We start from the raw sequence: 22,533 nt of genomic DNA on the forward strand, positions 1-22,533 counted from the left end.
CATGGGAGAAGCCCACTGGGGAAGGGGAACGGCAGAGACAGATAGACAGACGTGGATGGAGACCCTGGATCCACGGGTGCCTCTAACGCCATGACGACTCCCGGAAGTTTTGTTTATGATTAAAGCATCACCTTTGCTTATATTCGAGTTGAGATTCTGTCACTTGCAAATGAAGCATCTAATGAGCCCTGGACAGGACCCATATTTTGCTGGTCTTATGTTTTAGAAAGAAAAGAAATTTGGGGAACCATGTCTTTGCTGTTGTTCAGTCGTTCAGTCATTTCCAACTCTTTGTGACCCCATGGACTGCGGCACACCAGGCTTCCCTGTCCTTCATCATCTCCCAGAGCTTGCTCAAACTCATGTCCATCAAGTCAGTGATGCCATCCAACCATCTCATCCTCTGTCATCCCCTTCTCCTCCTGCCTTCAATCTTTCCCAGCATCAGGGTCTTTTCTAAGGAGTTGACTCTTAGCATCAGGTAGCCAAAGTATTGGAGCTTCAGCTTCAGCATCAGTCCTTGCAATGAATATTCAGGGTTGATTTCCTTTAGGATTGACTGGTTTGATCTCCTTGCAGTCCAAGGGACTCTTAAGAGTCTTCTTTAACACCACAGTTCAAAAGCATCAATTCTTTGGCGCTCAGCCTTCTTTATGGTCGAATTCTCGCATCCATACATGACTACTGGAAAAACTCTAGCTCTGAGTATATGGACCTTTGTCAGGAACCATGTCTTATGTCATCAAAAATCAACATGTATACCTGTGGCAGATACATTTTGATATATGGCAAAACTAATACAATATAGTAAAATTAAAAATAAAATGGTAATGCATTGTTGAAAAAAAATCAACATTTTTATGGGATGCCTCACAAATGAAAAGCTTAAATCTATTTTCTTCTGAAGCAGCAAAGTTCCCGTACACAATGGCTCAGCAAACTTATGTTGAAGGAGCAATAGCAGTGACACCCTGGGCGTGTTTCATCACCCCAGTGCAGAGCTGCTGCTGTACAAATGTCGCGTGAATGTGGACGGCTGGTCGCCAGGGAGATAGCCTTGAAGCGGGTGGCTCTGGGCACACACAGAGTCCCACACGTGCTCTGGCTGATGGTCAGCAGGACTGGCTCCTTGCTGGAAGGCAGGAAGGAGAGATGCAGGGGGTGGGGGGGCCAAGAGTCTCCCATGAGAGATGGATGCTGGCCTGGACCCCCAGCCCCACAATGGGATGGCTGTGACCATCTCAGGGAGGAAAAGCATTGCCAACCACCCCAACACAGGAGTGGAAATTTTCTTGAGAGTATTCAATGCTCTGAAAGGGCTTCTTCAGCAGTTCTTAAATCTACACTCCCAAAGGGAAAAAAAAAGTGACAACTGCCATAGCAACAGTGATCTAATGCTTGTTTTACAGAAAGCAGAACAGAGAGGTAAGAAGAAGAAGGCGTGGATGAAGTCATGCTACAGGGGGGCCAAGGGCTTCTCACGTATTACACCACTGATCCTTGCAAATGCCCTACACGCTCATTTCACAGAGAAGAAAACTAAGGCTCAGGAAGGGTGAGTAATCTATCCAAGGTGCCCAGCAAGAAAGAGCCGGACTCTAACCCCAGCTGACCCAGGCTTCTCACACACATGTCTCCTGCATCTAAGTCAGCTCAGGTCACTTCACAGCTGTCTATACTCCCATGGCTCTGGTTACACCTATATTAAACCCCAAACCCTGCAAGGCCATCCTATTCTGATCTCCGGCTGTCCTTCTGTCCCTGCTCCACCAACTCCCCCCCGCAGCTGCCTCCAGCCTTTCCTTCCTCCTCCTGTACAGTCTCCCTTTGAACCAGTCTTCTCCTTCGTTTGATTTATGTCTCTGCGGAAAGGTCATCTTCTCCATGGTGCCTTCCCTGCTCACAACATCTAAACTATCAGCCTAAGGAATCCTCTATCCTCCTTCTTGATTTTATTTTTTCCTTTATAGGTTTCATCTTTGTCCATAATATATTTATTATTTGTTTATTGTCTATCTTCCCACCAGAATATAAGTCCCAGGTACGTGTTTGTTGTCTGTCTTCCCACTAGAATAAAAGTCCCAGATTGATAGAATTTTGCCTGTATCTTATACACTGATAAACCTTTTGGCAAACGTCTACTAGAAATGGCATTTATCATACTGTTTGTATGTCCAGGGTAGGAATGAGGGGAGATGTGTACTAGCTCTTGCTTACGAATCTTCCTCCTCTGTCTGCCTGTGAGTTTGTCAGAGAGCAGGACCCAGCCACACATATCTTTGCCCCGATCTCCGCTCCCAGCTCCCAGAGCCTCACTCCTGGCCCAGTGCTTCAGCCTGATCTGTGCTCAGTGAGCATTTGTTTGCAACCATCTAAATTTGGGTCAGGTTCAGAGGTAGGGAGACCTGACAAGTCCTGCCTGTCCACCTGCTTCAAGGTTGGCCTTCACAAAGATCTGATCAGAAACAGGCCATTGTAGTTTCCAAACTCTGGCAAATTCTTTTTTCTTGGCAGTTTCTTTTCAAAGCTCCAGCCTCTTCTGTCTTAAAGAAAAGCATTTTCCCTCATATAAGGGTGTCACGGTGGTATGAACAGGCTCACCCTGAGGGCCAGGACACTGGGGTTCTGGGTCTGAATCCACAGCCTTTCCCTGAGGCAGGAAGCAGAGCAGGAGCACAAGAGGTGAAGCCCCGGGTTAGATGGAGTTTACAGAACTAAATCAAAAGAGAGCAGAGTGTAAGAGGGGTGGAGTCATAGAGCTGTGGGCTGAAGGATACACAGACAGGGGACCCCTACGGAGGGGATATGGCTGACAGCTGGTCTCCCAGAAGCCGCCATGAGGAAGATGCTCAGAGGATCATCCACATGGCATGGCTCTCAGACCCAAAATATTTAAATGAGAAAATGTCAGTCACGGCTCAACTGCTAAGAAAGAAAAACCAACAACAACAACAGGAATTCTCTACTGTTAAGGTCTCTGTCTTCCATCCTGTAACTTTCCAAATCTAACCTCTCTCACATGCTAGAGGAGGGGCACTCTTGGTCTGTTCGCTGGCTTCAGCAGGAAGCAACAGAAGAAATGGGCCGATGACGCCCTGCCCTCTCCCTTAGGGAAAGACAGAGGCCCTTCCCTTTGACCTTGGTAAACCCTTGAGGTTTGGGACACGGGGGAGGGAGAAGGACACTCTCGGGACACAGGACAGGGACTTCTGCTGATTGGACAGGTGGCTGCTTAGGAAATTAGTCACAGATTTACAAGAGGCATGGCCCCCATCCAACTCGGAGTTTACAGAAAAGTCTCTTCCCCTGAAGGATACACCAGCTCTGGCCCCTACACTAGCATTTGGAATAATTTTAAAGCTTTCCTAGGCACCGTGGAAGCCACCCAAAATAAACGGGACAGTGTCTTCCTTGCAAAGGGCTTGCAGTGAAGTCGGAACACTGGGATCTACATGTGTTTGCTGCTACAGATAACCCTGTACAGGTCTGCATACGCATTAGGCTGTTGTGTCCTATTTCTGGAACTGAGATCATCAGTTTGCAGGGGAATCTACTCACAAAGGCAGACTTACTACTGAGTCAAGCCAAGCCAGGAGGTCATTTGAGTGCGTGAATCGGCTCCGTATCGACTTAGGTTCCCGAAGTTGCCAGGGCAGTCACCTTGAGACCCCTGGATGAGAACAGACTCTCATACCTACCTGGAGGCCCACACAAAAAGAAACCAACTTGTCAGGCTGGTGTCTGGCGGGCGGCCATAGCCATTCACCAAAGAACTGGGGTGATGAGAGAATGAGATTCTCACAGGAGTGAGGTGGTAAGCAGCCTCTCCCAGTGGCAGGTCTTAGCATCGTCACGAGTGAAAGTGAAAGTCAGTCAGTTTTTCCAACTTTTTGCAACCCCATGGACTATACAGTTCATGGAATTCTCCAGGCCAGAACACTGGAGTGGATAGTCTTTCCCTTCTCCAGGGGATCTTCCTGACCCAGGAATCAAACCGGGGTCTGCTGCATTGCAGGCAGATTCTTTCCCAGCTGAGCTACATGGGAAGCCCCATCATCGCAGGTGGCTGGACCTAAAGCAGGCAAACCCCCACCTCAACCCACATCGTCCTACTCAGAGCAGCCTCAGCTCTGATGACATCACTCTGTTCCTCTCTCAGTTGGGGCCTGTGCACCAGGACGAGCTCTGAGCACAAGGAACCTGTAATCTAGAGAGAGCCAGGGTCCTGGTGCAGCAAAAGGGCCTGAGTCCCCCAGGGCATGTGTCAGTCACTCCCCAGTACCAGTTCCTGGGAGCCCTTACCAGGTGAGTGACCTTGAGGGGCCAGCCTGGGTCACTCAAAGCTTTGCAAGTGGAAGATCAATTATAGGGCTGGAAGCCACGGGCCTGCGGGAGAGACAGGTTAGAGGTGGCAAGAGGTCTGTCTCCTTGAGAGGGGACAGGAAGGGCCCAGCCTCAGAGCCCCGACCCCAGAGGCCGCTCCTGTTCCTGGGGTGGGTCTGGCCTCCAGCGCTGAGCCAGGTCCCCAGGGCTGCAGAGCCTACTGCTGGGGTCGCACCCTGCCCACCTGGGCTGCATGGGGCTCCAGCTTCCAAAGGCAGCTGCATGGGGCAGAGGCCTCCTAGGGTCAGCCCCAGGCAGCCTTTTCCTCCTCAGAAAAAGTACCTCTTTTCATGCTAATTAAGCCAAGGTCAAAATTTCAACACAGGCCACCAGCTTTTTAAAGGAGAATGGGACTGCCAGGTCACAGAAAAGCATTCACCCCCTGAAGACTGTTGGATGTCCACCCGGCTCCAGGAGGAGGGGCCCCTACTGAAGATCCCCACAATTGCCTCTTTTCCCCAAAACGGCATCATTTAGTGGGCAGACGGCAGCTGCAACAGGGCACAGGGGAGCGAGGGTTATAACAGCGCTTCTCCTCCTCAGGGAACAACGAGACAGCCCCAAGCTCTAACGATGGGCCAGACCCGGGAGGATTCGCCAGGCCTGGGCTAACGGTTGCTCTCGCTTTATCATATGCTCCCATCAATCTTCAGAATGCCTCGGACCAGGGGTTGCCACTCTTTTTGATTAACAAGGAGGCAGGCTCGGGAGGACATGCAAATCACACAGGTCTGCACAGAAAGGATCACAGAGGATGTGGGAGGTTCAAGGACTCTGGGAAGGAGCTCCCCACCACTGGTCCAGAGATCCAGGGGTTCAAGAAGAAGGTGTTGGTGACACCTGAACGGATGGCATGTAAGAGCTGATCTGGGGAGGACAGAGGGAGGGACATTCTTCGCTGAAACGAGGAGCCAAGTCACAGACATTACAGCAGAGTGTCTGGTGTCTTTGGGGGATGTGGGTGGAGAAGGACAAGACAGATGGTAGATGCCCGGTGTGCCACCCTGGAGGTGGCAGAAAGTCCCCAAGGAGGCCAGTCAGGGAACTGATGGGGGCAGGCGGGCCTGATAGAAAGATCCAGAAACCCACACTCAGGAAGGATCGGGGAGAGAGGGGAGGCAGGGAACCAAGTAGGAGGCCACTAAAATGGACAAGAGAACAAGAACACCTTGACCCACCAAGGCAGTCAGTGTCCATGAGAGGTGGCAGGGCAGGCCAGCTGAGGACCCTGGACAGCAGGGTGACTCCGCACCACCCAGTAAGCAGATCTGAGTGTCTGTCTGGGCCCCGAGGGCTCCCGGCACCACACCCAGGGGGAAGGCCGTTCCTCCCCATCCAGCCGCTTCCACGAAAGCAGGAGAATTGCTGTCCCTTGCATACGACTTACCATTTAACTCTTCCTTTGTTCCCCATTTTATGGCAAAAATACCATCACAGCATTTGAAAAACGCTTTAAAAAAAAATGCTTAGAACCCTACCACCCTAAGCAAACTATTTCGCCTTCTCTTCCTGAATCGGTGCAACCCTCTGCTAGGTTTCACAGAGCTTAACAAGGCATGTAAACCCCGCAGAGCAGGAGCCGGTTCCATCCACAGCCAGGCCTGCGGCGCTGGGCGTGGGGTGCATGCCAGCAAACAGGTCGAGCCTGGAACGAAGGGCCAGTGTGTCCTGACCCACCGCCTCTGCAGACCCTGCTCTGACACTGGCGGGCCCGTAACTTCCCTCAGCCTCGACAAACTCGTCATCACCGTCGGCCTTGATAGTCCCTCTGGCAAATGTGCCACAATCTAATTAGCTGTCCCGATCTTTGGAAATTCAGGTCACATCTTTATTTCTTTTTTTAATCTTTCTATTATAATAGATACCTCTTTTCTAAGCTGACAAGAAATCCAGAAAGCTGGCGGGAAAAGCAGAAGAGTTTTGATTACTTAAACAGGTAAAGCCACATTAGGAAGATATTACAAATGAAGAGAAAAGCTTGTAGAAAATATCTGTAAAATATACGATAGTCAAAGGGTTACTATCCTTTGTATATAAGGAGCCAGTGGAAATCAATGATGAGGAAAATCGCAGCGCCCAGCTCATAGGCAACAAGATAAGGTAAGAGCAGGTGAGGGCACCTGTGTCTCCACAACACCCTGGGATGACCATTGCGAAGGGGTGGATCTCCATCTCTGACCTGTGTCACTATTTAAAACTAGTAATAATTTTGTAATTAACAAAGCCATAAAAAGAAGTAAGTCGACATGTGCATAAATCAAATATTGTACCACTAAAACTGACACTGCCCGTGCACGAAAGCTTCAGACAGGCTAAAGGGCATATCTTTTCTCTCACTCTAGGCGCCTCCTGGCAGATGGCTTTCCCAGAAGGTGAGAGCAGTTATGGGGGGGTGGGGAGGGGGTCCATTTGTTATATAGGCAGAAAGCAGGCTGATTCCTCCAAGAGCATCCTGTGTGTGTGTGTGTGTGCTCACTCAGTTGTGTTCGACTCTTTGTGATCCCCTGGACTGTAGCCTGCTAAGCTCCTCTGTCCATGGAATTCTCCAGGCAAGAATACTGGAGTCGGTTGCCATTTCTTTCTCCAAGGGATCTTCCCAACCCAGGGATCGAAACCGAGTCTCCTTCATCTCCTGCATTGGGAGGCGGATTCTTTACCATGGCGCCACCTGGGAAGTAAAGCATCTTACCCCTGACCTGTTGGCTGATGCTAGTCCTCTTCCGTAGTGCTTCCAGACCCCCTTTGACGTGCTTGTTCCAGCAGCAGCCTGCTGACCCACTGGCCCACCCAGTCTGGGGGCACTGCTTGATCTGGCCTGGCCACACTAGACAGACACCTCCTCCCACTGACAGCTACCCGCTCTGGACTTTTCCTGAGGATTCTGAACTTCTTTCTCCATCTCTGCATCCTTGTTGAAGGTCACCTTCCCTGGGGGGACAGGGCAGACCCTCCACTTTCTCCTCACTGTGGCTCAGCTCCCTCTCGCCAGGGATGAAGGGCTGGTGTGGGTCCCTGGGACCAGCATCCAGCTCCTCAGGCCACAGTCTTGGCCCTTCTAATCTGTAGTGTGTCTCTGAAACCTTAACTTGAAGTTCTTTTTTTTGATGAGGTTCTTATGACAATTAGGGGTGAGCTCTGCATACAATGGCAACCCGCTCCAGTATTCTTGCCTAGGAAATCCTATGGACAGAGGAGCCTGGCAGGCCACAGTCCATGGGGTCACAAAGAGTTGGACACGACTGAGTGACTAACACTTTGTGCATACAAGGATGGGTCCTGTGCAAGCTGGATGCCACTACAAGATGTTTCAGCACACTTGGGGGCCAGGATGGAGGCTGGACCCCCCGAGGGGATGGCTTTTCACCTCCATGAGCTCCTTGACTTCTGCCCCATCCCTGGGAAATTCAGGCATGATCTGACACCGCAGACAGTTGGAAATGTCCCTCCCTGTGGCTCCCCCAGGACTCTGAATTCAGTGGCCAAGTTCCCACGAGACCCACCCCCCGCCCCAGGCCTCCAGCTCCACCCCGCCTCCTCATCCCAGCCCCCAGACCACCTGGCAGAGGCAGGCGGCTTCCTTGGGCTCTACCTTGATTCTGGGAACTTTCATTGACTACAATTTTGGTAGCCAAGCCAGGATCAGGAATAGAGGTCAAGAATACCCCGGGGCAGATGTGGTGCATGCAGAGGGGAGGGCTAGCTCCTGGACCCTTACCCCAGGGGCCGTGCAGGGTGAAAGAGTATGAATTTAGGTAGAATCCCATTTTTATAGAAGGAAAGGGGGACAAAACACAGATATACTGTCACTGTAAGCACTGAGCCTTAATGAAAGAGTGAAAAGATCTCCAAACTGAATGCAGAATCCAATCACTTCTTGGGACTTCCCTGGTGGCTCAGCGGATAAAAATCCAGCTGCCAGTGCAGGGGACATGGGTTCAATTCCTGGTCCGGAAAGATTGTACATGCTGTGGAGCAACTAAGCCCGTGTACCACAACTACTGAGCCCACACCCCTGAGCCTGTGCTTCACAATAAGAGAAGCCACCTCAATGAGATGCCGCACACGGCAAAAGGAGAGGCCCCCGCTAGCTGCAACTAGGGGAAAACTAGAGGAAGCCCGTGTGTAGCAATGAAGACCCAGTACAACCGCAAATAAATAAATAAAAATAAAAAAATAGCCAACCACTTCTCATCCCCGTGGCCCAAACCACTGCCATTCTTCCAAAGATTATGGTCTCCCCATGGTCCTTCCCATCAGGGTATCTCCACCCATCAGCGGCTAAACCCAAGAGGACCACCTCTGTCCTCTGCTCAGCCTCCTGTATGGCTCTATCCAAGAGAGTGGAACCACGCCCCTGGTATGGCCCAGACAGAGGCCTGCCACCTCCTGGCTCTCTGACCCCACACCCTCTGCAGGCCCCACTCCACCACCCTCACCCTTCACTTCTGCAGGACAGGCCTCTGCCTGGGTCTGCTCCCTTTCCTGGAAGGCTCTTTCCTCTGCTGGAAATGGACCCCCTGCTCCCTCTCGAAGCCTGTGTGCTCCTGCCCAGCCACCCTCCCAGTGTCAGCTTTGCACACCCACAGCACACCCCTTCCCCACGTGATGTTCCCCTTTGTACTAGTTATTATCCAACATGCTACATGTTGCATTTATTTACACTGTCTCCTCTGTTTCCCACTAAGACACCAGCTACTCCAGGCCTGGGATTTCTGTTTATTCTCCACTGAATGCCCAGGGCCTCAATCAGCGCCCACACACAGCAAGGGCAGCACTGATAGATGAAGGAACCTTGGCTCCCAGGGGGACAGAGGGAAGGCAGGGTCTGCTGGCTCAGGGATGGATTAACTGGACAGCAGCCTAGTCAGTCAGATACTTATGGGGCAATTGCTATTCTGAATATAGTATCAGCCAGGCAGTATAAGGACCCCCCAACCACCAGTGGTGTCACATGACCTCAACCTCTGAACACTGCTTATAACCCTGCAGAGCTGCATCCGGCCTTTGGGCACTAGAAGAATATGGTCTGGGTGAGCAAGGTCAGATGACAGTAAGACATGGAGGATAGATAAGTACCGGACTAATGAGCCATCTGCCGGGCAGTGAGGTTTCCATGCCAGGCAGCACAATAGCTCTGCAGATCAGTCTCCAGATAAACCCAGAGAACATCAGAACGTTTAACAACAAAACTGAGCTGTAATAACAGCACTCGCTCCAATCTTTGGGGATGCATGCATGCATGCTAAGTCACTCAGTCGTGTCTGACTCTGTGCGACTCCATGGACTGTAGCCCACCAGGCTCCTCTGTCCATGGGGTTCTCCAGGCAAGAATACTGGAGAGGGTTACTGTACCCTCCTCCAGGGGATCTGATACATTTCACAATTGTGAGTCAGGTGGCCAGCTGTGACCACCCAGCGGGGTTGATCCTCCAACCCAAAGTCCTCCTAGTTCCTCCTCTCGTCGTCAGCCACGTCCAAAGCAAACCATGTGGTGCCCAGGCTCTGACATGGTCCCGCCACTGCACTGAAGACAAGAGCAAAACCATCATCATTCCTTGAGAGCCAGTCGGCCCTCCCACCTCACCCCAGAGCAGGCAGGGGACATGAAGTGACATATGCTGGACCATCCAGATCTGAAGATGATGACCCCATGCTGCACAGGGCTCCAGCCTGGCCAACTCCCCAGACCGCCAGGAGGAGTCTGGAAAGCCAGTGACCATCCACTAGGTGAAGGCCAAATGGCCAGGAAAGGAAAAGCAAAGACCGCTGATTGTGGCCATGGTCAGCCTAGCCCAGGCAGACAGGCAGGGAGGAGGGAGACCATGTGCCCCAGACACTCTCTCAGTAAGCAAACCCCAGACATTCAACAGATGGAAAGCAGTGGCTTGGAATTCTCTTAAAATGAAACAATAATTGCATTCTCTGTCTGGTTTTTACACTGGCTTCCAAAAGCAACAGGCACTGAAAGCCCTTCAGCATCACCGCCCTCCCCCAAACTTGTTCCCACCCCCAAGAGAACTGGGGAGCCGCAGAGGCAGTCCCCACTGGGATCAGCAGGTCAAGAGCTGCCTGTTATCCCTCCCTTTCCCCTCCCCACACTCCCTGTAGCAATTAACAAGGGGGGTGGCGACCAGAACAGTGCTGAAGCCAGCAAATAGCGGGTGGCTACACGAGGACAGAAATAAAATTGCCATTTCAGCTCTGGGTGCAGCTGGAAAAGGCGATCACTCTCGAGGGTGTACACAAACTTAGGGGAAGGAGGTACCTGAAGGAGAAGGAACTTTTCCCATCTCCTACTGAAATTAAATAAGGATGGCTCTCACAGCAGGGAGAGATGGACCCAGGGGATTCCCCCCAGGCTTAAGTGGTGCTTGGGTCACAAATAGCTTAGGGACCCATGCCAGCCAGGTACCTGCTGATGGATGATGGAGCATCCACCTTCAGCAAAAGAGTCCTAATGGAGCACTGTCTTTGTCGGGAGGTGACCAGCCCTGCAGCCAGAGGGGGTCGCTATGGGAATCTAGTCACCTGAGAGGTGACCAGCCCTGCAGCCAGAGGGGGTCGCTATGGGAATCTGGTCACGTGGGCAAGCGACTAGCTTTGCAGTCAGAGGGAGTCACTCACTATGAGCACCTGTCCAGAGGGCAGTCGGAGACCGGCTACCCACTTGGCCCAGATTACCAAGGCGGCTGGAGTCAAAGGGACGATGAGGGGGCGTGCCTTAAAGTGGGAGGGGAGGAGAACTGAGTGTAAACCCGGGAGAGAGGCGAGAGGGGGCGGGAAGGAAAAGGAGGGGAGGTGGAGGAGGAGGAGCCGAGCCCGCGGCCCCGCCCGGCGGCGCTCTGGTTGGCTGGCCCCCGCGTCCGCCCGCCGCCCGCCCCCTCCTCCCACGCCCCGCCCTCCCCGCGGCGGCTGGCGTCGAGAAAGTACAGTAAAAAGTCCAAGTGCAGCGCTCGGCAAGATGGGAACCGGCTCCTCCAGCTACCGGCCCAAGGCCATCTACTTGGACATCGATGGACGCATTCAGAAGGTAGCCCCCTCCCCAGCCTCCCCCGCCGGGCTGCGAGCGCCCTCCCCGCGCGCCCCTCGCCGTGCCCGCCTGCCGGCAGCTCCTCCCCGGTGACCGCGCGGGGTCGCGGAGGCGGGTGGGGGCCGGCCAGGGGGGCGCCGGCGGGGGAGGGGTCCGCGGTCCAGCGCCCGCGCATCCGCGGAGGCGGCTGCGGCCTCCGACAACTTGGGCCGGGGGCGGTGGGGCTCCGCGGGGCAGGTGTCCCCACGCGCGGCCCGGTGGAAAGGGGCGACCGCAAGGGGAGTATTTTTTCCTTTCCTTGGGCAGAGCTTTCTTTGTAACAAATATGATTAGGCTGAGTTCCGACGTTCCGAGGCTGGTCCATTAAACCTTTAATTTCCGGTGGAAGGACCCTGGAACAGTCGCCCCAGGAGCCGGTGGGCAGACCCGCGGGACGGACCCCCCGGACAAGGGGTGCGGGTGGTGCCTGGAGCTCGAAGCCCCTGCGGGGGCCGGGCACCACTTCCTGCCTAGCGGGGAGCAGGTTGGGGCGGGTGTCGGTGGAGGCTGGCACGGCAGGAGCTGTCGTCCCCCACCCCTTCGGTTCCTCATCCCAGCAGGTGGGCAGCCCTGAGCCTGGAGGGGGTGACCCGGGGCTGCTTCACCTCCTGGGGACTGCGGAGAGACCCTATGACCCTCCGGACGAGCTCTGCATTCAGAGCATCTCCTGCTTCTGATTGGCAGAGAGGGACAAAAAGAGAGCTGGCTTGGAGGACGCTTCTCTAAGCTCCCTCTGAGGTCCTGGGGGTTGGGGAGAGGAAGGCCACAGAGAGGGAAATGCTCCATCTGGACACTTCAGGGAAGCCGTGCATCCGCCGCGGCTCTTTGCTCTTCCCAAGGCTCATCCAGAGCGGGGAAACAGGCGGAGATGCCCCAGCCGGGCACAGAGCAGGCGCCAGGGCTTCGGTGTCTGGGGTTCTCAGACACCCTCTGCCAGCAGCCTCACTCTCGCCCCATCCCCTGCTTGATCCCAGGAAAGGAGAAGTGTGGGCTTCCCTTCCTCCCCTGTAGCCCACTTCATTGGAACCAGATAATGGGGAGCAGGGGCTCTGAAGCGAGGGCAAGTGGTCACTAGGCGCAGGACTCCCCCAGATCCCCTGGCTTCCAGAACTGGGCATCTGTGACTGCACAGGAATTTAACAGCCTCCCCAGAGGGAGAAAGGGCCCTCTGCTGAGTACTCCCATGCTCCAGCATGGGCACGTGTGCACAGACATGCACACACGGACACACACATGTGCACATGCATCCACACACAGTGTGCACATAAAATGTGTGCACACACATACACACAAGCGCACACACGTACACACACCACATACAGACACACAAGTGCAAACACACAGGCAAAGATGCACACATACACACACGTGCACACATGCAGGCACCACATATAGACACACATACATATACACAGAGGCAGACATACACACAAGCACACACACAAGCACACACACACATGCACACACACAGGCAAAGATGCACACATACACACAAACACACTCATGTACACACACAGGCAAAGACACACACATACACAAGCACACACACTTTTTCTATCCCAACAGAGGAGAATTATCAAAGCTCAACCCCTTTTACCTTTTGAAAGAGGTGAGATGAGATGCTGTCAGCATCAGAAGTGACAGTTCCCTCCCAAGAATGTCCTGAAGGTTTCCTGGAGAAATCCAATGAATGTGGGTGCCAAGTGGAAGACAGGCTCCTGAGGGGGGGAGCGCTGAGTGGGGGGCTTGACTCGGCTGTCCTTGGGGACATTTTGCTGCTGAGATACTCGAGGTTCTGGTGATCTCTACAAAAGCAGCCGGACAGGCAGTCCTGGGAGACAGTGAGCACCTGTGTTCCGGAGCTGCCAGATCTGATGTGGAGTGCCAGCTCCACCACTTTCTGTCATCCTGGACAACTAACCCTGAGCTCTTCTGAGCTGGCCTCCAGGCCAGTAAGGTGGGACAAGAGCATCGTCTTTGTAGACTGTTGTGAACAGTGAAGGAGGCCATGTAGACTGAGTGCCTGGAACCCTCTGGAACACAGCAGGTGTGATGCTCTCTGTGGTTGGTCCATGCCTTTGATACAAACGAGAGGAGGCAGACCGTGGTCCTCAGACCTCAGACCTCAGTCACTGCTTCTTGACCTTGCTCTGTGTCCTCTGCCTTTGCTGCTGGTGCTGTGGGGCTGGTGGGGAGGGCTCCTGGCTGCACCTTTAGCCCTGGGGAGAGCTGGATCATCTGGGGTTCCGAGCGTGTGCTAGAAGTCCTAACCCCCAGCCTACCTCACAGTGACACCCAGCAGCTTAGTTGGGACTTTAAATCCTGGGCTGAGAGCTCCTACAGAAATGTTTTCAGTGGCCGCGGTTTCTTAAAGTCCCAGGCGCTGGATTAATTCCGAAAGTTCCCGGCATGCCGTTGTGTTCTGTCTTATCCATCCCTTCTCCTTTCTGGGGAAGTCACCCTTGAAGGGAGAGCCTGGGGAGGCCGGGGGGAGGCAGGAGCTGCTTCTGGCGCTTGTGTTGTTCTGTCCACCCCGTTGGCCCTCGGCGGCTCCCACGTTGTTTCTGCACTCTGTCCCTCAAGTTCTCTGGCTCCTGGTCCTTCCCGTTCCCCCCAGAGAGAGCCCCAAAGGGGAGGAAGAAGGTAACATTCAGAGCAGTGGCTTCTCGGACAGTATCTGCTCCAGCACGGCCTGGGGGGCAGATCTAAAGTTGTCCGAAGGGATGGCCTGCCAGCGTCCCCTCTGAGGATGTACCGTAGGGATAATGCTGTAGGTGTTCCAGGTTCTTAGAGAAACCAGTGGCACCCCAGTGACTGGCTTCCTGCTTCCTCAGTATGAAGGAGACTCGAGCACACACCTCGCATCACCCACCCAGATACCCAGTGCGGGGCCGCCACAGGAGTCTGGGGTTCCCTTGAAGGATCCATGTTCCATCTGCGGGCTTTTCCTGCAGAGGTTGTGCATAGGTGGCTTGGAGGTCGGGGGGGGGCAGACGGGGCTAATCTTCCCGGGTCTGGGTCCTTCCTGGGTATACCCGGAAGCAGCCTCCAAGGGGACGGAGAGGCGTGCAGGGAGCCAGTCCCTCTTCGGGGCCTCCACTTCCAGCCCCTCAGATCCGGATTAGTTCCCTAACCTCCCTCAGTCACGATTTCTCCACTGCCGCGTGGGGTGCTCGTCGTCCTGCTTGTTGCAGGAATCAGAGTGGACAGGGCAAATCACTTAATTATCCCAAGTGTTCACTGAGCAGCTGCTCCATGCTGAGGGCTGGGGTCCAGGGTGAATGGGGCATTCACGGTGCTCGGTGAGACCCACCAAGCCATGGCCCCTTTGCATACCCTCCCCCACCCTGCTTCCCCCAGGAGGGATGGACTGAACTGCTGCTGTTGCAGGGCGCCCAGTGAGGGACAGGACACAGCAGGACCCGGCTGGTGGACAGGGCTGATGCCGGCCACGTGTGGGTTTCCACGAAGAGGCTTCCTTCCTTAGGGAAGACCAGCCTGGTGGGGAAGGGGCCCTTTTCCCAGGCCGCGCAGCTTCAGGAGGACCCAGCCTGCGACTGCCGAAAGGCCAGGGCGGCAACCTCTCGCAGCCAGCTGCATCTCCACACACCTGTCCACATCTCCTGCTCCGCCACTTGTCGGGGGCACAGGTGGGACCTGGCACCGCTTGACACCAGGTGAAGGAGGAGGGAGTGGGAGCCGGGAACCCTCCTGTCAGGACTCCCCGCTGGAGCTGATGCACCTTACCCCCACCCAGAGGGCTTGCTGTTTCCCTCCGAGGTTTCCCCCACCTCAGAACCCGCTCCTTTCTCCCACCCGCCTCCGGAGGAGGATTGGGCTTGGCTGGGTTTCCTGGGGCAAGACAGATGATGCCACTGGCATCAGGGAGCTTGAGGGACTCCTGCCTGGTGGCACGTCTGGGTGTGGGTTTGCCCACCTTCTGAAGGAGGCAGAGAGGCCTTTGTGGGCTTCCTGGCCCTGGGCTTGGGCTTAGTGAAAAGCCTTGCCTGGGCAAGAGCAGTCACTCTCGGGACCATCGTGAGTGGCGCTGAAAGGGACCTGTTGGTGCACTGCCTGTCTAGCGACGCCCCCCTCCCCTGACCTCCGCTGCGGGAGAGCCCCTCACCAGGCGCTCTTGGCCACTCTGAGCTGCGTCCCGCCTCGCTCTGTAGCTGGAGTCCAGGTCTCAATGGGTAACGGCCGCTTGAGTTGTGCTTGCCTGTTTCTGCCCTGAAACAATGGAACAAATGAGAAAAACCTGGAAGGAAGAGCAGAGAGCGCCCTGGGAAGTCGTTGAAATGTTAGCAGAAGGCTGTTCCCAGTTCCCCACGGCTGGTTGTGGTTGGGTCCCCCACCCCGCGCTGGGACTGCTCCCCCTCCCCTCTTTCCCCGCTGGAGCTAAGCCCTCCTCTGCTGAGGCTCCTCTCCATGTGCTGCCTTCCTCTCAACCTGGCTATGTTGCCACTTGGGGCCCCGGGCCCTGCCATGGATTCCTCGGGAGCCAGCAGTTAGCCCCCGTGGACCTTCAGGGCCAGGCCCACCATCCCCTCCCCAGTGCTTCCCTGGGGCTCAGGCCCTCCTCCCTGCTCTGGGGGCCCTGGCTCGGCCTGCCACAGGCTCCCCGTGTCCCACTGCCCTTCTCCAGCCCTGCTCCCTCCAAGGACGTCAGCCTCCCCTGCCTTTGGCACAGACACAGGCTTTGGCCTTTCAGGCTGGCTGCTCATCTTCAGGGCGGTCCTGTCCTCGGTTTGTTGAAGGGTGCCCCTGCCACAGACTTGTCCACTGTGGTCAGTGTGGCAAGGCCTGGAGCCCTTCCCTGGCTCATGAAATGTCTCCCCTCCTGGGATGTCTGTCCGGCCACCTGGCCAAGCCCAGTGGAGAGTCCCTTTCACCCTCAGACATGTACTTGGCTCGCCCCTCACTCAGAGCCTCCTTTCCCTGCCTATTGGCAGGGTCTCGGCTCATCTGTGCAGGGAACGTCTGAAAGACCCTCCACAGTTCTCTGGGCTTTGCTGTTGTCTGGCTCCTCACATCACCACCAGGTGGACGGCGGCTCCCCTTGGTTGCCCTCCCAAGTCCCAGAATAGTCATTTATCTTCCTTTAAATGTTCATAATGTAAGAGCTTTAAAAGGATATTTTGAAATGGTAACATAAGCTAGTTGCAGCCAAGGAAGCTGGAGAAACGGGGTCATTCCACACCCTCTTGGGGTTTCAGTGTAAATGGAGGCGGCCCCCGTCATCATGGGGCAGAGACCCTGCCCCTCGCCCGTGATGACCCTGTGTCTGCAGCTGGGCTGTGAACTTTGGCGCGTCTCCATTTTCAGTCTCTCTTCACCACATAGATCAGCCATTGGAGTGCAGCCGCCTGACTCCGGAGGGAACGCACCGGGTGCTCCCCAACACGGCCTCTTGGGTGCAGGGTCTCACGCATTCCAGCCTGAGGCTACAGGGGACCCAGGAGGCTGCAGATCTCTCTCCTCCTTCCCACGGGCTATGGTCGGAGGCCTCTTAAGCCAGACACTTCCTGACACCCGGAGGCCCTGGGAGGGGGTTGGCTGGGGACCCGAACCCCACTAACGCCATTGGGGTTGACGGATAATGATGTGGAGACCTTGTAGGCCGAGTGCAGGGAGCAGGGCTGCTCTCCACAGTCACCTATGTGGTGGGCTGAGGCCATGGTGCTGGACACAGCATCTCAGTGCCTGGCTCTGCCAGGGGAAGCCCGCAAGGAGGTCACCTTCTCCTTGAAGAGGTGGGTGCAATGCTGGCGTCCCCGCCCTGGGGTGATGCATATGGCTCTGAACACCACCCATATGGAGCCCAGGGCAGAGCTGGCCCCCTGCAGAGGCTCAGTGAGTGCATCTTGTCCCCTGGCCCCACTCCCTGTGCCCAGGACCTATCCCCTCGGAGACTCTGGAAGGAGTCTGGCAGTGCCTCGGTGTCCTCAGTTCTGTATCTGTGAGCCCACTACGACAAATAATCACAAAGAGGGGGCAGTGCCAAGGCCCTGAGACCCCGGGGCCCACTGCCCAGGCAACTCCTTCTCCAGCCTGGCAGAGGCGATGCCTGTTGGCAGCAGGTCTACCTCATGCCCTGACCTAGGGCACCAGTGGTCTCACCAGAGCCCTTGTGGGCTGAGGGGCTGCTTGGCCTCAGAAACATGCCGAATGCAGCCCTGGGGATCAGGGAAGAAGAGCACGGGCAGAGCGCCCCATCAGAACCGACGTGCAGATGAGAGATGAAAGGGATGCCTCCAGGATGCTGAGCCCTGTGCCAGCCATGGGGGCCCAGACACCAGCCCGGCTGTGGGCAGCGGGAGCTGGGTGGACAGGTAGCCTAGAGTCACTACAGGCTGGGACCCTGCACCCCTGTCCTGGGTTTACTGTCTGCGATTGGCAGGCTGCACTCCTGGGGCCTGGAGGGGGGCAGACTTTGGCAAGAAGGTCTAAGTGGGTCCCCAGAGGACTCAGAGGGACCTCAGCTGTCCTTGTGACAAGTAGCCCAGTCCTACCCCACTGAAGGATTTCTCCATGCTCCATCTCCACCCCTCCCCACTCGGAACAGACAGGCCATGAGATGGAAGAGGGCCCCCACAGCCCTTGCCTGGGTAGGGGAAAAGCGGGGATGGCTCACAGCCAATTGAAGGGGCACATCAGTGGCCCAGCTCGAAAGGCGTTGACATGGAGCCTCTTGCTTGGCTCGCCGGGCTGTTTCCTCATGCTTTGTGGCTATTTGCATTTCCAAGGTTGTGAATCTTTCTGAGAACAGTGTATTCTAAGACCATGCGCACCTGAAGATACAGCTGCAGGAGTCTAAAATGTGCACGCATGTCTCCCTGGGCACCAGTTTACAGCTGTGCTGTGGGTCACTGCACAGTGCATTCAGCTGCCTTGGAGATGGCACCAAGCATTTTCAGTCTCAAAAAAGTAATATCTGCAGTCGATGGTGTGGTTACGTGCCTTGACCCTACTCCTGCCTGCTTGTCCCCTGCACCGGCTCCATCACCTCCACCAGGTACCACATCTCCTTCTCGATTCCCAGAGCTGTTCACCCAGTGGGAACTTTTGCCTAAACAGAAACTTTCAGCAGCTTGACTCTGTCTGTTGTTGCTCAGTTGCCAAGTCCTGCCTGACTCTTTGTGATCTCATGGACTGCAGCACGCCAGGCTTCCCTGTGCATCAACAACTCCCAGAGCTTGCTCAAACTCATGTCCATTGAGTTGGTGATCCCATCCAACCATGTCATCCTCTGTCACCGTCTTCTCCTCCTGCCCTCAATCTTTCCCAGCATCAGGGTCTTTTCTAGTGAGTCAGCTCTCAGCATCAGCTGGCCAAAGTACTGGAGCTTTACCTTCAGCATCCGACCTTCCAATGAATGTTCACAGTTGATTTCCTTTAGGATTGACTGATTTGATCTCCTTGCAGTCCAAGGGACTCTCAAGAGTCTTCTCCAGCACCAGAGTTTGAAAGCATCAATTCTTCAGCGCTCAGCCTTCTTTATGGTCCAACTCTCACATCCATATATGACTACTGGAAAAACCATAGCTTTGACTGTATAGACCTGTGTCGGAAGAGTGATGTCTCTGCTTTTTAACTCAGTCTAGACACGATTAAAGAAAACCCTGAATGTTCTGTTCCTTTGGGTTCAGATTCCCTGCCTAATATATTTTTTTTATTTTTAAAAATTGTAGTAAAATACACATAACATACAATGTTACCATCTTCACCATTTTACGTGTACAGTTCAGAGGCATTAATTCATTCACACTGTTGTGCAACCATCCCCACCATCCATCTCCAGAACTTTCTCATTTCCCCAAATGAAACTCTGTCCCCACTAAACACTGCCTTTCTGTCCCCTTGCACAGACCCTGGCACCAATGACTGTCTTCTGTCTCTGTGAATCTGACTTCTCTGGGGACCTCCTCCAGAGGGGGAGTGTCATACAGTATTTGTCCTTTCATGGCTGGCTTCCTTCCCTGACATCACGTCCTTGAGGCCAATCCAAGTTGTGGCAGGTGTCAGGATGCCCTTCCTCTTTAAGGCTGAGTCAGATTGCCCTGTGTGGATGGACCACACCTTGCTGACCCGTTTATTCATCAATGAATCTGCCTGCTATCTTGTAAACCTGAATCATTTCCACTGTTCTCCCCTCAGTTTGCAAAGAGTAGGTCTGTTGCAGTGTTGCGTTATTGTGTCTTCTGGAAAACGTTGTGTTCCCGTAGTCCTCCGTTTTCCAGACCTGGTTATGTTCATCTCGGGTGGGTGTTTGCAGTGAGGGCCCTGAAGTGTGATGTATTGCAGGCGGGAATGAGAGTAGACTGTTCAGGGAAGACAGATGCTTTTCCGATGCAATTTCCCTCAGTCCGTTTACCGGCAGTGTGACATCAGCGTCAAGAGCATCAATTCAGGGAGGGGATCGGTTTGTGTGCGTTTGTACCCGTGAGTGTGCAGGCAGGTTACGTGCCTCAGTGTCTTCATCTGTGTGCTGGGGGAAAGCCAGCGCCCACCTCACAGGGTGGCTGTGATGAATTTCAAGTGTGTATGTCCGGTGCTGAAATGGGGTGGTGCATGGTGTGTGCTCTGTAAGGTCATGTTGTTTTTCTTTATCTGTGTCACGGATTTGAGTTGCCAGATCTCTGTGTCTTGTTGGGGGAGCCTTCCCGAGGCCCCTGGCCTTGTGCATCTCCCCATCGTTCCAGGCCCAGGGCTGTGTCCAGGCATGCTGTATGGAACGAAGGCCAGGCCAGCCCCACGGGTGCGTCCCGCTCAATGACACTGCTGACTGTGTTCCCCAGATTGGTCCCCAGTCCACACTCCTTCCCCCATTCTTTCCAGGAAAGACAAGACCGGGAGTGCCTTTTATTTCTCCTCCGACTGTTTCTGAGGCGGCGCTCTGTGGGGACTGCAGTGAGGAGGGCGGGTGGGAAGATGGGACGTGACCCCCCAGTGCAGGCTCTCGGCTTGGATGCACCGGGACCACCAGCCCGGGTAGTGACATGGGGCAGCCTGCGTGTCTGTACACGCTCCAGCTGCATTAGGGTTTCTAGGCCTCTGGTTCATTTATTCTGTTGGAAGGAGTTGTAGAGATACTCACAAACACTTAACAGTAATTTATAGGCGGAGGAAGCTTTCCTGTGGAAGCGAGCCGTGTGTGGAGCATGCTTGGCCAGTCACTGGCCTCTGTAGCCTGGAGGGACTCGCTGTCTGTCCCTTGTCCACTGGCTATACCCCCCCAACCCAGGCCCTCCGCGCCTCGTGTGCAGCCTGGGAGAGCTACCTGGTCCTGTGGGGGGTTGGGACAGGGGAGCTTCAGGGAGACAAAGTCAGAGCCCGCCCGTGGATGCTGGGAGTCAGGACTGTTTGTCGCAGGCAGATCCTCCTCGGTTTAGCCCAGATAGAACACAGCCACAAGGCAAAGCGGCCACCGCCCTCCCATCAACCACGCCCAGTCCCGCAGGCTCCAGGTACCCGGGTGCTGTCCAGGGGACTCAGGCATCCCCAAGGCTGGCTGCACGTCATATTGATTCATCCTGTAAGCAGAACAGTTAGCGGAACCCAGCGGCTCAGGCTGCCTTTATCCTCACAGCTTCTGCCTTGGGGATTTGTTATTGTTGTTTTTGCTTTCATAGTGTTACAAATCACAGAAAAAGAGGCCGTGCATTTGACATGATCATCTAGAGATCTTCAGGAATCTCTCCACCTGCAGTTTACATTTGCAAAAGCAGCTCACGCAGAGCGTCGTTCCTTGTTACGTAAAGGCTGACTGTCAGCCGCAGCAGCTGGGTGTGGCTGGTGGCTTGTCTGGAGCCTGTCTGCTGCACGCCCCAGTTCCAGGGTGCTTTGGGGAGCAGCCCCCAAGATGTTTTCGCTCAGAGTTGTGTTATGTAAGCTTCACATGGGGAAAAGTTGAGATATGGGCAGTGCTTAAAGACTCAAAATTAATGGTCATACATACTCTAAAAAAATCTCTCAATGAAGCTTCTTATGTAAGCCTCAAATGTCTTACCGTCACTGTTAATAACAGAAAAATCCAAAGCTGGGAGCAAATACAAGGAGCACTGAAACTCGTGACTCCAGGGATGGCCCAGGACGCCCCCTGGAGCTGCCAGGATGTGCAGCCGTGGCCCAGCATGCATGGGAGACCGATTCTGCATGAGGTGTTTTGAAGGCTGAGCCACAAAGAGCAGAGATGAGAGATGGCATCTATGCCCTCTGGGCAGAGACGCACAGAATGTTCCAAGGAATGAGGGTGTGGAGGGCACTTCTGGTGGCCAAGTTATAATGGGGAAACGTGTAGAAGCAGTGAATTTCCTCCAGGAATGTTTCTTGAAGCAGAGCTGGGTGGCACTGACAGAAAAGGTGGGTGAGACGGGTCGCAGCCTCGGGGAGTGGAGAGCACACACCTGTGCAGGTGACGCCTGGGTGGCGGAGGAGCAGCAGCCCTCTGGGTGGGCGGAGGCCGAGGGAGGCCCTTCTCAGCGCGAGACTCTGGTGCCTATCCAGGCGCCTAGGGTGTTAAGCTCTGATCATCGGGGTCCGAGTCTGTGGGCTTCGGTAAACAAGCCTGGAGGGTGTGGGCTTCATGCACTGCCAGACGCAGCTGATGTTTTGAAGTACAGACATGTTGAGACCTCTTTCCACCTGACCATTGCTCCCTGCACCCCCACATTTCCCCCCAGAACATGATGGAGTGCGGAGCCCCACACCCTGGTTTTCCCCACTCATCTTATTTTATGCACAATCGCTCTCCTTCCAGTCCCTTCCCCGAAGCCCAGGGCCTCTCTCGGGATAGAGGACCCTGGGTCTCTCGTGTTGGTGCTGTAGCCGGGGCCCTCTCTGGGTCTGGGGTCTCTGACTCCGTCTCCAGCCCTGCGGTGACCCCTCCAGCTCCCACCCTGCTCTGAAACACCAGGCTTGGCTTCTGGAAGAAGGAGCCATGGGGGTATAGGCTTTCAACCAAGTGCCCTGAGCCCCAGGCATCAGACTTTAAGAGCAGTGTACCCGAGAGGAATTGTTTGGTTCAGTGCAGAGGCTGCTTGGGTCACACGGCCTCCACATGCTGGGTGACATGGGTACCG

General features: G+C 54.8%; 1 protein-coding gene across 2 annotated transcripts in view; it reads left to right on the forward strand.

Moving 5' to 3' along the window:
• Positions 1 to 11,264: 11,264 nt before the first annotated feature.
• Positions 11,265 to 22,533, forward strand: part of PDE9A (phosphodiesterase 9A) — a 104,027-nt gene continuing 92,758 nt past the window's right edge. The window contains exon 1 of one of the 2 annotated variants that reach the window (XM_061422468.1): positions 11,265 to 11,413. In XM_061422468.1, the coding sequence (XP_061278452.1) occupies positions 11,345 to 11,413 (69 nt within the window). In that variant the 5' untranslated portion in view covers positions 11,265 to 11,344. The remainder of the gene's footprint in view (positions 11,414 to 22,533) is intronic. The other variant, XM_061422476.1, reaches the window with a different exon arrangement.

The sequence above is a fragment of the Bos javanicus genome, chromosome 1 (assembly GCF_032452875.1).
Source record: "Bos javanicus breed banteng chromosome 1, ARS-OSU_banteng_1.0, whole genome shotgun sequence".
NCBI lineage: Eukaryota > Metazoa > Chordata > Mammalia > Artiodactyla > Bovidae > Bos > Bos javanicus.